Source organism: Pelodiscus sinensis, chromosome 19, assembly GCF_052426305.1.
Source record: "Pelodiscus sinensis isolate ZL-2025 chromosome 19, ASM5242630v1, whole genome shotgun sequence".
Classification (NCBI taxonomy): Eukaryota; Metazoa; Chordata; order Testudines; family Trionychidae; genus Pelodiscus; species Pelodiscus sinensis.
The window spans coordinates 19,500,560-19,514,363 of NC_143070.1; the positions used below are offsets into that span (position 1 = coordinate 19,500,560).

Below are 13,804 nucleotides of genomic sequence, written 5' to 3' on the forward strand. Positions count from 1 at the left end.
CAGGGGACAGCAGGGGTTGGAGAAAGGAGGGGGCACATCTGAAAAAAGCAGTCGGCAAGACAGCCAGAGTTCAGAACAGAGTGGTGTTCTGCCACAGGGCCTCATCCTTCCCAGATGTTCATTTCTGCTGAGTTCTCTAAGGTCAGCTTGCCCAGGAAAAGGAGAGGAAACTGTTGGCTGTTTTTCATGTTTTGCTAAAGTCAGTATGCTCTCCCGTGTGTGTATTATGGGATTGGGAGCTCCTTGGGGCAGAGGCTGTTCCTGCTGTTTGGAGATTTCCTAGCATAGCTTGAGCACAACTGGCCACAAACAAACACAAATAAGAAGATTATAGGGAGAGCTAGTAGAGCCCTTATCAGGTAGGTCTGTGGTCACCAACCAGTCGATCGTGATGAATTCATTGATCACGGGCACAGCCACTCGATAGCAAGGAGGTGTTCCCAGCCCTCCCTTGCTCCCCACCACCTCCAACGAGGAACCCACACTGGCGCTACAGTCTCCCGCAAAAATAGAGCTAGCTCCAGCTTCCTGTTGTGTATGGGGAAGTCCCATGGCTCTGGGCCAGATCTGACTTCTCGGGAAGCACACGCTGTTGTGGGGAGAGCAGGAGCAGCAGGTGCACTTCCTGAGAAGCTGGATCTGGCACAGAGCTTCAGGACTTGGTGGCTCCCAGGAAGGGGCTAGAATCCGCAACCCTGTAGGAAGGAAGATAGGCAGCATGGAGAAGGAAGGGAAGACAAGAAAGTGCACACTCCTCTCCTGCCCACAACAGTGCGTGCTTTCTTGTCTTCCCTTCCTTCCCTGTGCTCCAGGAAGGCGGGGGTGGGGGTACAGTAGTTAAGATGGCGATGCAAGATCTGTAGTGCCTGGATTCTTAAAGGAGCCATTCATCCACTTCTTCCAGTGCTGCCTGCAGATCCAGCCTCAGAGATCCTTGACCCTGGAGACCCCTAGGTACCAGCTGAGCTGCTCCTGCCCCGTCCGCCTTAGCCAGACCCCCACCAGCACCCTGTCACCTGCCCCCTGGCCTGATCACCACCAGTGCTCTGACCCTGACCCCTCCTTCCTGGCCAGACAGCTACCCCCAGCTTGCTCCTGTACCCTGTTTCCCACCCAGATTCTGCACCCCCGTCCCACTCACTGGCAGTCCTGCCCACACACTGGATCCCTCATTTTTAGCCCCACCTCAGAGTGTAGAGGGATCCACAAAATCCACTAACCCTGGAACCCTAGAAGAGTTAATCTGACCTGAGGCCTTGACCTCAGTCCTATCTACCCCACCCCGATGGGGCTAGAGTGCCAGGGCTGTGAGGTGTCTCAGCTGGGGCCACATCAGTGAGGCTTGGGGGAGGGAAAGTTGGAGGGCTTGTTTTTTTTGCATATCACTTGTGTGTTCCCTGACTGATTTTTCTGTAGGTCAGTGGCCCCTGACCCAAAACAGATTTCCCGCCCCTGCCATAAGTAAAGACAATGCTGAAACATTTTGTGTTGGACATAATATTTGATTTAAAAATGAAACTTTAACAAGCCCCCAATTGGGGCCAAGCCCGCATCTGGCCACAGTGTCATAACACTCCTGCACCCCCACAGACCCCAAACTTGAGCCCATCATACACCGGAACCCCCTATCCTGAGCCTCTCACATCCCCAAAGTCCTGCACCCCCATATCTCCAAGTCTTCTGCCACAACACTCCTGCACCATCCACATACCATAAACCTAAGCACCTGATACACCCCAACCCAAGCTCCTATACCCCCACATCCTCAAGCCTGTGGCTTGATCAGCACCCCAACCCTCCACCTAACCCCAACACTCTCCGGCCTGGAGCCCACCTCCCTGAGCCAGCATCCCCTTCTCCTGCACTCAAATTCCCTCACAGACCTTGCACCTCTCACTTCTTCCCGCTCCCAAATTCCCCGATCCCACCCCAGAGCCTGCACCTCCTGTCTCAATCCAGTGAGAGTGAGTAAGGGCTGAAGACAGCAAATGATGGAGAGGAGGGGAACGGAGAAGGTGGGGCCTCAAGGAAGTGGTGGGCTCTTGGGGCAGGGATGGGGTAGATCTTGGCTTGCCCTGACATTTAAAATGTGATCCTGGGTGTAAAAAGGTTGGAGACCACTGAGGTAGGTCATTGAATACCTGCCATTCTAAAAAGTTCCTCTGACCTATCTTTAAAATTAAATAGTTCCTCACTTTTTGCTACCAGCCTTTCCTATTTGACAGGGAATCTCCCTCAGGCTGGAGAAGTGTTTTTTTGGTGAATACTTTTTGCAGTTCAGATGGTGAAATATCCCCAGACTGGCATACAGAGCCATCCTGCAAAGGAAAATCTGATGTGGTTGTCTTTCTATTTCCTTGCTAGGCAGATGCGACATTCTTGAGTGGCAGGTGGGTTGTTTCTCTAACAATTATGTCTCTGGGGCTGTAATTTGAAAGGTTCCTTTCCCCTTCCCTTTCCTGGGATCAGTGTGTCCCTGAATGAAAGAAACAGTAAGTGATGACAGAAAAGACTGTGTTTAGGCTTCAGGGTCTGACAGCTGTGAAAGATGCCATGGAGTCTCAAAGGAGAAGGAAGGACAACGTCTCCCCTGGAAAGAATGTGGTCCTGCAGCCTGAGTTCCAGGGATATGAAGGTAAAGTATGGGGATCCTGCCATCTGATGTCGTTGGGTCCCCTTTGTGCTCTCTTTCACTGACATACTCAAAGCAATTTGATAGATTCACAGGACACAGGTTTCCTTTCCAGCTCTGCTAGTCAGAGCTTCTCCTATCACAGGGGTCAGGAAACTTTTTTGGGGGAATCAGGGGCCACTTACCCACATAAAAATCGATCAGGGGCTGCACAGAAATGAGAAGCCAAAAAAAAAAAAAAAAACCAACCCTCACTGTGGCTACCAGTTGAGAAGGAGAAAGACACTCCCCACATTGCCCTCACACACGAGAGCCTGGGGAGGGCCCAGGCTAGTAGATTTTGTGTCCTCCAGTCCTACGGTGGGACAGTGGGAGAGCTGGAGTGCTATTGTAGACTCCCCAGTACAGGGAGGCCCCTGGCTTGAGGTTTATTCACCCCTGTCTTATCAGCACCATATGGCTGGCTTAGAATTCTATTTGTATATGTCTACACAGCAGGGCAAAACTCAAATGAAGCTACACAACTTCAGCAACGTCAATTGCGTAGCTGAAGTCAAAATTAGCTTATTTCAGCTTTTGGCGCTGTCTACACAGCAAGAAGTCAAAGGAAGAGCGCGCTCCCTTCGCCTTCCCTTATTCCTCATAAAATGAGGGTTACAGGAGTTGGAGTAACAAGTCCTCCCACTAAACATTTTGAAATAAAGGCTTGCTGTGTAGACGTGCGCTGTGTTATCTTGGAGTAATGTCGGTTATTCTGTAATAATGCTGCTGTGTAGACATGCCCTTTATTTGCTGTTTCAACTAGTTTGCCAGGCACTGATGCAAGGCTCACTGGGCTGTTGTTCTCAGGGTTCATTCTTCCTAAGGCACAACATTCCCAACACTTGATTCTCCAGCATAGTAGCTGGTTTTAAACAGAGGTGATTGTTACTGAGAGCAGCTCAGCCATATCACTCCCCATCATGTCAGAACTCCTGGGCATATACCATGTGTCAGGGGTCTCCTCCGCTATTGGTGGCCCTTGGCTCTTTCACTTACCATCTTGCTGCAGCGTCTCCTCTTCACACTCACTCCCTGGTCTTTATTTCCTGAACAGAGCAACTCCAGGGCAGGTCTCTCCCCCAACACACTGGTGAGAAATCAGTTTTTCTCAGCAGTGGCAGATATAGGGCAGGGCAAGCGGGGCAGCTGCCCCAGGCCCCAAGCTTCAATAGGCCCTGCACCGAGCCACCACACGGGAGCAAGCAGCGGTGCAAGCAGCCATTTGGGCCCCGTGCTCCCTGTGCAGCATGAGGGTGCAGCACGGAGCCCAAACGCCTGCTTGAGCTGCTTGATCCCGCACGGCGGCCTGGCTGAGCGGCACAGAACTCAGCCAAGCACCACGGTGGGAGGCAAAGGGCGTGACAGAGGCTTCAGGTCCCACCTCCTGGGCATGTACATCACCGCCTCACCTCCCACCGTGGCACTCAGCTGAGTTCTGCGCCGCTCAGCCAGGCCGCCGCACGGGAGCAAGCAGCACAAACGGCCGTTTGGGCTCCGCGAGTGAGAGGCAGGAGGGGGAGGAGAAGAGAAAGAGAGAGTGCGAGGCGGCAGGAGGAAGAGGAGAAGAGAAAGAGAGCGTGAGAGGCAGGAGGGGGAAAAGAGAGAGAGACGGAAAGAGAGGCAGGAGGCGGAGGAAAGCTGAGAGAGAGAGCGGGGAGACAGGAGGAGGAGGAGGAGAGAGAGAGAGACAGACGTGGAGGAGAGACCTGAAAATCCCGTCTTATGACGGGCTATTGGCTAGTTTTTTTAAGAAAGCACATTTAATAGTGATATGTGAAACATGTGTAATGAAGTAATGTGAATATGCAATGGGCGACAGATTGAAACTGATTTGCGCACGCTCTACTACCTGTCGGCTGTGGCAGTGATGCATGCGCCATGTTACTCACTCCGTTTTTTACAGATAAATAACAATTTTATAAGTGTAAATTCGCTGACAACCCTAAATTATAAAATGACTAGCAGAGCGAGAGATGCAGGTAGAAAATGTAGAAGAATGTAATCTCAGTCTAAAAGGTACAATGGAAAAATTGAAACTAATAAAGAATTACTTAAGATTTACTACGAGCCAGGAGCTTTTTGTGTAGGTCTTTCGATTGTATCGATTGAAAAAGACCTGTGTAAAGAAATGGACTTTAATGACATAATTGAAGAATGTGCTGCCAAAAGAGCTAGACAGCTATAATAGACTTAAATACAAATGAATTTTTTAAATTATTAATGCAGAATTTTGTTTAAGAATGACTTACAATATAATTAAAATAAAAATTATCCAACTAAATTAAGTTTCTATCAAATTTACCCAATTCACATTTAATATGAAAATGGCTTTCAATTTGCACATTTGACACTTTTTTTCTATTTTTTCTCCAAAGGGGGGCCCCCACAAAATTGTGCTGCCCTGGGCCCCGCAAAACTCTCACCTGCCCCTGTTTTTCAGCATCTTCCTTTTCTCTACTCAGTGACCCCTTCCACCTCCTCATCTGATCTGAGGAAGTGGGTCTGGCCCACGAAAGCTCATCATCTAATAAACCATCTTGTTAGTCTTTAAAGTGCTACATTGTCCTGCATTTTGCTTCACCCTTCCACCTCCTCATCCTTCCTTTTCCCCTGCCCCAGTCTCACAAACTTCCTCATTTGGATAGAGTGAAATTCCTGTGTTTGTTTTATATCTCTGGCCATCTATTCTGCTAATTAAAATTGTAGCTTATCAATTCCCATCATACACATCACCCAGAGTACTTGTGCTTCACAGGGTTAATATTTTGCTGAAAGATCCCTGTTTGGCTTTGACTACTTCTTGCTCCTGGCTAGGTGGCTTAGTGGGGCTACTGCAGTTCTCCCTTTCACTATTCCTTTGTCGCCCTGGAGGTGCTAGGCTCTGGTCTTTGAGGTAGCCTCCAGGCCAAGTCTAAGGACTGTAATTTCCCTGTTTTATGGTCTTCTTGACTCTGTGATGGAGTGTGGCAAACCTTCAACCCAGGGAAGATCTTTTGTTTCTCTGGGGTGCCTGACTATTCTCTTGGGTGTGTCATGCCAACCAAAGACAAAAGGAAAGCTCGCTTCCCATTTTTCTATAGATTTCACTGTGAGTGGGAACTTGTTCTCTCCCCCACCTTCCATGGAAAATTACCTGGTCAGACCTTCCCGGTTAGGGGGTCATGTGCCATCTTAAGAGGAACCACAGCTGAGACTTAAAGGACAAAATAGGCTGTAATCAAGTTGTTAAGTTGATCACCCAGTCATTGAGGTGTCTGAACATTGGAAACACCCTCAATGTCTTTCATTTGCACATTGAAAATCATAAAGCATCCCATCCCCCATATCTCTAACTTTACACACAAGAATGATACATGCACCAAAAAAGATATACAGAGCCAGCTGATTGTGCCATTAAAATTGGTAGGTCACATGAGGTAATTTGTCCAAAGCATCTTTGAGTTCTGCATATTTGTATCCGTAAGTCAACTGCATAAACCAGAGGGGGGGGGAGGGGAGGAAGGGAGTAGGAACCGTCACAGACTCGCTTCCCTTCTGCAAGATAACATGACACTGAGTTTCTCTGAGTTTCACTTTCTGACAAACTCCAGCTGGCACTGAGTAAGTTCCATTCCCTGCAGTACAACCCTTGTGTGCGTGCATGTGTGCGCATGTGCATGTGTGTGCATGCGTGTGGCATTGTCTCCTGCTGAGTGTCTGTGCTCAGGGGCATTCTCATCCCACTCTCTGTGTTTGGTTGCAGGGTGGAGACGCACCCAGCTCTATGCAGGTACTGTACATGCCTGGTATTTGATCTTTGAGACCTACCACCCCCTCCTTGCCCTGCACAGAGCATGTGAAACTCAACGGGCTAGAAACAGCAGTGTCACGGGGGGAGAAGGAGGGTATGTCTACACTGCCACCCTAGTTCAAACTAGGGTGGCTAATGTAGGCATTTGAAGTTGCAAATGAAGCCCGGGATTTAAATATCCAGGGCTTCATTTGCATCTTGCTGGGCGCCGCCATTTTTAAATCCCCCTTAGTGCGGACTCCGTGCCCACGGCTACACGCAGCATGGAGTAGGTAGTTCGAATTAGGCTCTCTAATTCGAACTACCAGTACACCTCGTTCCACGAGGAGGGTTATATTTTATTTTAGATCAGAGGTGAAGTCAATCCCAAGTCCTCCAGATTTCTTTCTTTAGTTAATATCTGCATACATGCTCTTCCTTTCCAGTATCCTGACTTCTGCCATTTCTCTCTCTCTCACCCTGTTGGCATACGCAAGGCAAGCTCTGGGAGAGCAAAAGGAAGTATACCACCAAGGCAGGACAGCGGGTTCACTATAAGGGTATGTCTACACTACAAAGTTAATTCGAACTAACAGCTGTTAGTTCAAATTAACTTTAATAGCATCTATACATACAAACCGCTAGTTCGAATTTAAATCGAACTAGCAGAGCGCTTAATTCAAACTAGGTAAACCTCATTCTATGAGGACTAATGCCTAGTTCGAATTAAGTAGTTCGAATTAAGGGCTGTGTAGCCACTTAATTTGAACTAGTTGGAGGCTAGCCCTTCCCAGCTTGCTCTGGTGGCCACTCTGGGCCAAACCAGGGAAACTCTTCTGCCCCCCTCCTGGCCCTGGAGCCCTTAAAGGGGCACAGTCTGGCTATGGTGCTTGTGCCAGTTGCAAGCCTGCCAGCACCCAGCCAGCAGACCCTGCTCCTGGCACAAGATGAGCCAGCCACCCGCTGCCACCCAGCCCTCCGCCTCTTCCCAGGACCAGGCTGGTAGCCCCCCTATCCTGGCAGGTGGAAAAACCTTTTGTTCCCTGTCTCATATTTTTACAAACACTGCAAATGTCTCCCCACCAACTGGAGTATTTTTTTCCTGCTGTCTGTGCCCCTTTCCCTTTAGCCCTTCTCTTGGCCCTGGAGCCGGATGTGTGACCTCCACCCATGCTGTCAGTTTGGCTCCTGTACAGACTTTTCCTTCCTTCCAATTTCATGCATCAACTTCCCTCCATGAAGAAACTTAGGGGTAGGGATCTTTTTCTGGGTCAGAGGCCACTGACAGAAAAATCAGCTAGGGTCTACATACCACTGAGAGAAAAAAACCCCTCAGGCTACGTCTACACTGGTGCAATCTTGCGCAAGAGCTATGCAAATGAGGCTAAGCGTGGAATACTGCTGAGCCGCATTTGTATCTCTAATGAGCTGCCATTTTTGTGGAAGAGGCTCTTGCGCAATAAGCTGTCTACACTGCCCCTTCTTGCGCAAGAAAAACCCTCTTGCGCAATGCCATTATTCCTGAAAATAATCAGCGTAACAGCACTGTGCAAGAGGGTTTTTCTTGCGCAAGAAGGGGCAGTGTAGACAGCTCCTTCTTGCACAAGAGCCTCTTCCACAAAATGGCAGCTCATTAGATATGCAAATGAGGCTCAGCAATATTCCACGCTTAGCCTCATTTGCATAGCTCTGGCGCAAGATCGCGCCAGTGTAGATATAGCCTCAGTGAGGCAGCCTCTGACATTCCCCACACACCAGGGCTGTGTCTACATTGGCACCCTTTTCCGGAAAAGGGATGCTAATGAGACAAGTCGGAATTACAAATGCCACGGGGGATTTAAATATCCCCCCACGGCATTTGCATGAACATGGCTGCCGTTTTTTTTCCGGCTCGGGGCTTTGCCAGAGAAAAGCACCAGTCTAGACGGGATCTTTCGGAAAATAAAGCCTTTTCCGGAAGATCCCTTATTCCTCTTAAAATCAGGCAGGGCTGTGGCCCTGTGCAGCAGGGGCTGTCTCTGACCCCGTGCATCCCGCCCTTTAGGGAGGCGCCGCCCTGGCCAGGCCCGGGGGGGGGGGGGAGACATTGCGCCAGTCAGATCCCAGCCCTGGGCGGGGCCTTGAGATGCGCCTCCAGCCCGGGAACGGGAAACACCCGCCTCTGCCCACGGGCCGGTTTTGCAAACACCGCGGGCAGCTTGACCCGCGCGGCTGCGGCGTGGCCCGGCCGGTCGGAGCGAAGCTCTGGCGCTGGCCCTCCACGGGAGTTAGACCCGCTGCGCATGCGCAGTCCGACCCCCCCATTCCGTACCACTCCGGCCGGATTGTCAGTGCGTCTAACCCCCCCCCCCCCGCGGTCAGTCGCGGCCCCTGCCTGTCCCACTGGTCGGAGCCCGCCGCAGCGTCTGACCCCGCGCGAGTAGAGGGAGGCGGGAGCGCCCGCAGCGGTTACTGCGCATGCGCCCTGAGGGAGCCCTTTGTGCAGTTACTGGCTGCGCCGCTGCTCCCGGGAAGGGCGGGGGAGGGGCAGGAGGAATCGGAGGAGCCGAGGTGAGGAGCGGGGGCGCAGGTGACATCTCAGCCGGGGGGCTGCGTCTCGCCCAGAGCTTCCATCCATGAGCGCCCCCCCCCCTCCCGAGGTCGGGGTGTTGCTCACGCGCCGGGGCGGGGGGTCGCGGGGCCGCACTCGCTCGTTTCCCGGGGAACCGGACACGCGGAGCCTCGCTGAGGCGGGAATTGTCCGGGGCCGTCGCGGAGCCTGCTGGTGCCTCCGCCCCCCCCCCCCCTCTGCCCGGCTCCCGCCAGCGGAGCGTGACCCCGCGCACACGGGCCGAGGTGATGGAGCTTTTCCAAGAGCGCAGAGAAAGTTAGAATTTGGGAAAGGACTAAAGAATCCCCGACTCTCGGGTCTGTGCTCACCTCACTCGATCACACCCCATCTAGGTCCTGGAAGAATTTTTTACTCAATTTTTGGCATTTGGTAGTATTTTGGCTGCTTGGCAGACCTTTTCAACAAAGAACAGTGATCGTGTTTCTGTTGCAGCTATTCTACTGTAAGTATTTACAAAAACAAACAAAAAACCCCAACCAACGTTAAAAACAAAGCAGTGAGTGAAATTTCTTTGAAAAAGTTGCAGAGAGCTGTTTGTTTTACCTGTTACTATAAGAAGCTAACAACAATTTGTTGGGGGGGAGGGGAGGCGAGGTGAAGAAGTCTTGGGGGGGATCCCAAAATCTCTGAGGATCTCAGGGTTTTTTTTAGTGTTGATTGTGTATTGAAATATGTAATGGCAGTAAAATAAAACAAAAAGATTTATTTTTAAAGAAGATGCTTTATAGACACTTATATCATCTCCTCATACTCCAGTGTGTTATAGCATGTCCAGCTGTATCATTTTGCGTCCTGTATATCTTGGGAAATTATTTAAAAGATATTTTGGAACTGCTACCAAAATATTAATCTGAGTGCATATGAAAATTAAGTTAAAAATGGTAAAGATCAGTTTCTGTGCCTACACCATCTATAATCTATTATGTGAGCATTTATCTTCAACAATGTATTTTAAACCCTACATTTTCTGTAGACTATATGGTGCTGGACGATATTGTGCATGTCTCCAAATTAAAAAGGACTGGGAAAATATTTCTCTTTAGTGATATAATAGTTGATAGTGGATTTTAACTGAATTTTATTATGGAGTTTTTGCTTTATGTAACTGAAAACTGACAATTTTGCTGCATGTCAGAAACAAAAGGGAACACTTCAGCTCCCTTCTGATGCCTTTATTTGCCTTCTGTACTTACACTTCCCTTTTAGTAATTTACATAGATATTAAAGTGAAAACAATTGCATAGATGGAGAAAATAATTCAAATTAATCTAAAAATGGAAAATAACCTGTTTAATATGGTACATATTTCTAGAAGTTAATGCAAAAACAAGGGAATGCAAATATGTACATGTGTATATAGACAAAAACAACAGTGCTATGTTTCTTGTGGCAGAAGGGGTGAAATAATGTCTGACTGAAAATAGAGAAGTGCCTTCAGCAAGAGTTTAATCTAACCCCTTTGTAACTAGAGCTGGGCCAGGGTAAGCCATGTAGCGGCTGTCAGAGCTAGACCAAGGCCACAGTGCGGCTGTTCCTAGTGCAGTGGTCTCCAACCTTTTCACACTCAAGATCACTTTTTAAATGACAGAACAAGATCTACCGCCTCGCCCCTTCCTTGAAGCTCTGCCCTCTCTATTCTTCTCCTCTCCATCACTTGCTATCCCCAACCCTTATACCGCTGCTTTTTTTCCCCCAATTCTTCTGTAGGAAGAGGTTTTTCCAACATTTGGCCTGTCTAGACTGGACCAAATGTCAGAAAACCCCCTTTTTTTCGAAGTCCCCTTATTCCTTGTGGAAAGAGGAATATAGAGGTGACCGAAAGATCATGTTTGCTCTTCCACTAAAAGAAGTGGAAGAACAAATGCATCCCTGGATGCAGAAGAGGTTTTTCTGGGATATCTCCGGAATCCTGAAAAACTCCTGCAGTCTAGCTGAAACCTTGCTGGGTTGAGACAGGATGTGTAGGCTCTGGGGTGGGAATGAGGGATTTGGGCATGGGAAGGGGTGAGAGGTGCAAGCTCTGAGAGGAAATCTGGATGCAGGAGAAGGTGGATAAGGGGACACTGGCTCGGGGAGAGGGCGCCAGGCCGGGCAGTGTTGGGGTCAGGTGTAGGGTTAGGGTACTAAGCAAGCCACAGACTTCTGGATGTGAGGGTTCAGGAATTTGGGTTGGGGTATGTGAGGGGCTCAGGGCAGGGGGTCCCAGTGTATAACAGGCTCCGATGTAGTGTCTGGGGGAAAAGGGAGCGCAGGAGTGTTATGATGCTGTGGCCAGATGGGTTCTTAGCTCCAATCGGGGGTTTGTTGGCCAGGCTTCATTTTTAAATAAAATACTGTGTCAAACAAAAAGTTTCTGCATTGTCTTTATTTCTGAGAAGGGGAGGGAACCTGTCTTGAGTCAGAGGTCACTGACCCAAGAAAAGTTAGTTGGGGCCACACAAGTGAGATGCAAAAAAACCCTCCTCCACCCTCCAACCCCCTCCAAGCTTCACTTAATGTGGCCCCAACTGTGTTGGTGGGAACAGGGGACATAGTACTGGGGAAGGGTGCTAGTGGGTGCTTTGGCAGGGGACAGGGTGCCAGTGGGGACAGAGTTCTGTAGCTGGGGACAGGGGAATGGGGACAGAGTTCTGTGGTTAGGGAGAGGGAAGTGGGGAGTGGGAACAGGAGGCAGGGGGGGCAATGGAGGCAGAGAGTCCCCTGCATCTGCCTCCTTCCAGGATTCCCTCACCTCCCGCCACAGGAAGCCAGCATGTGCCTCCTTGGGGCCCAACTTACACTCCCCCCCCCCCCCCGGCGCAGGGAAACCCCGTGTGTGTGCCTGCCCCGGGGCCAACCCCCCTCCTCCCCTCCGGCGCAGGGAAGCCCCACGTGCGCGCCTGCCCCAGGACCAAACACACACACACACACACACACACACACACACCCCTGGTGCAGGGAAACCCCGCGTGCACCTGCCCCGGGGCCAACCTCCCCCCCGCCGCGCAGGGAAGCCCCACGCGCACGCCTGTCCCGGGTCTGATCTGCCCCCCCCAGCGCAGGGAAGCCCCGTGCGCACACCTGCCCCAAGGCCGACCCCCCCCATGCAAGGAAGCCCCACACATGCCTGCCCCAGGACTGACTCACCCCTCCTGTGTGGTGCAGGGAGACGATGCTCCCTCCCACAGTACATCCAGCAGAGCAGCTAGCGCACTTTTGGAATCGCCGGAAATGGCGCTAAGCTGCAGGACTTCTGTCTATCCCCGGGAAGCTGACACTACCTCCATTTTCACTTGAGGTAGGTAGTGGGGCTTCTCGGGGGTGGGAGGGAAATGGGGGCGGGGCGGGGCGGACAGGATGCCATCGACCTGTTTGTGACCGCGGTCCTAGTGGGACAGCTGTACCACTGTACCACTGCTCCAAGACATGGGGCAGCCATCTGCCATGTGGCCCTGCCCCAGGAGCAGCTGAGCAACCACCATGGGTGGGGATGGGGCAAATCTGTGCAAGGGGAAAACTGACTGTAGGAGTGGATCACACATCTGGCTGCAGGGACAGGAGAGGGGGCAAGGTGCAAAATCAGTACAGGTGGGGGGAAGGTTAGAACAGGATCTGGGCCTATAGCTAGTAGCAGAGGGAAAACCCCAGGAACAGAGGGGCAGAGGTGATGGGGACAGGGAGCCCTCTACATTGCTGGTAAAAATGAGGTATGGGGGCAGATATGGTGAGTTTCCCATTTCCTGGATGGGGCATTTCAGGGCCTGCTTCCCAGGGCTGTGATCTGAATGGCACAATCTTACCCAGGGACTAGACAAGACAGCTTTTCCTTGCCTGATAAGATGGATTCGCCTGTTAAATTGGACTTGATGCCATGAAATATTTTAGATAAAGCCCCTTCCAAACCCTGTAATGGCCAGACCTGCTCTTGGGGTCTAAAAGACTCCCTGATGGGTTTCTGTGTCTGCTTAAAAGGAGTTTGTAAATGTATCCTATGTGGGGATTGTAGAAGGTTGGCTACTTTAAAATCTATTATTGAATGTCCAGGGATGTTAAAACATTCCCTAGTCTAGTGGGTTTGTGTGCATTACTCCCAGGATGTTCAATAATGGATTTAAAAGTAGCCATCCTTCTACAAAATAATTGTATCATAATTTCATCATCTGATTAGAAAGGGAGATATCTGAACTGGTTTGTTTACAAGTTCAATACTATAACACTGATTCAGATGTGAAGTTAAACATTATTATTAGCAGTATGATACCGATTTTGAAGTTAGCAGTACTATTTTGCTGTAACTGGCATTTGCATCTGATTGTCTCATTGGCATGTACATACCTCATTTTTACAATGTGATGGAATAGCAATTAAAACATTTCAAACTAAAGGAATTAACGTAGGATTTTTACCCCCATTTCCCATTATTCCATTACTTTATGAAGGGTTTGTTTCCATGACATGACATTAAAGTTATGACGTCAAAGCTCGCAAGTTACAGCACCTTAAATCTGACAGATTTCAATGGTCACTCTGCTCAGTTTAAATATACTGTTGCTTAAAAAATAGGGTGAAAGGGTGAAAGCTTCCACTGTATAGCTGTGTCTAGACTATATCCCTCTTTCGACAGATGGATGTAAATTAGACACTTTGAAATTGCAAATGAAGTGGGGATTTAAATATCCCATGTTTCATTTGCATAATCGAAAATGATTAGCCTCTGAATCAAATAACTGAAGAACTGGTGAATTCTCCATCTACTGATGTCTTCAAAGCA

At 49.8% G+C, this 13,804-nt stretch overlaps 1 protein-coding gene across 1 annotated transcript in view; it reads left to right on the top strand.

Moving 5' to 3' along the window:
* The window catches only part of LOC102445787 (uncharacterized), a 42,116-nt gene that overhangs the window by 3,948 nt on the left and 24,364 nt on the right, over positions 1-13,804 (top strand). The window contains 2 exon segments of the mRNA XM_089771075.1: positions 2,365-2,390; positions 2,523-2,635. Of these exon segments, the coding sequence (XP_089627201.1) occupies positions 2,365-2,390; positions 2,523-2,635 (139 nt within the window).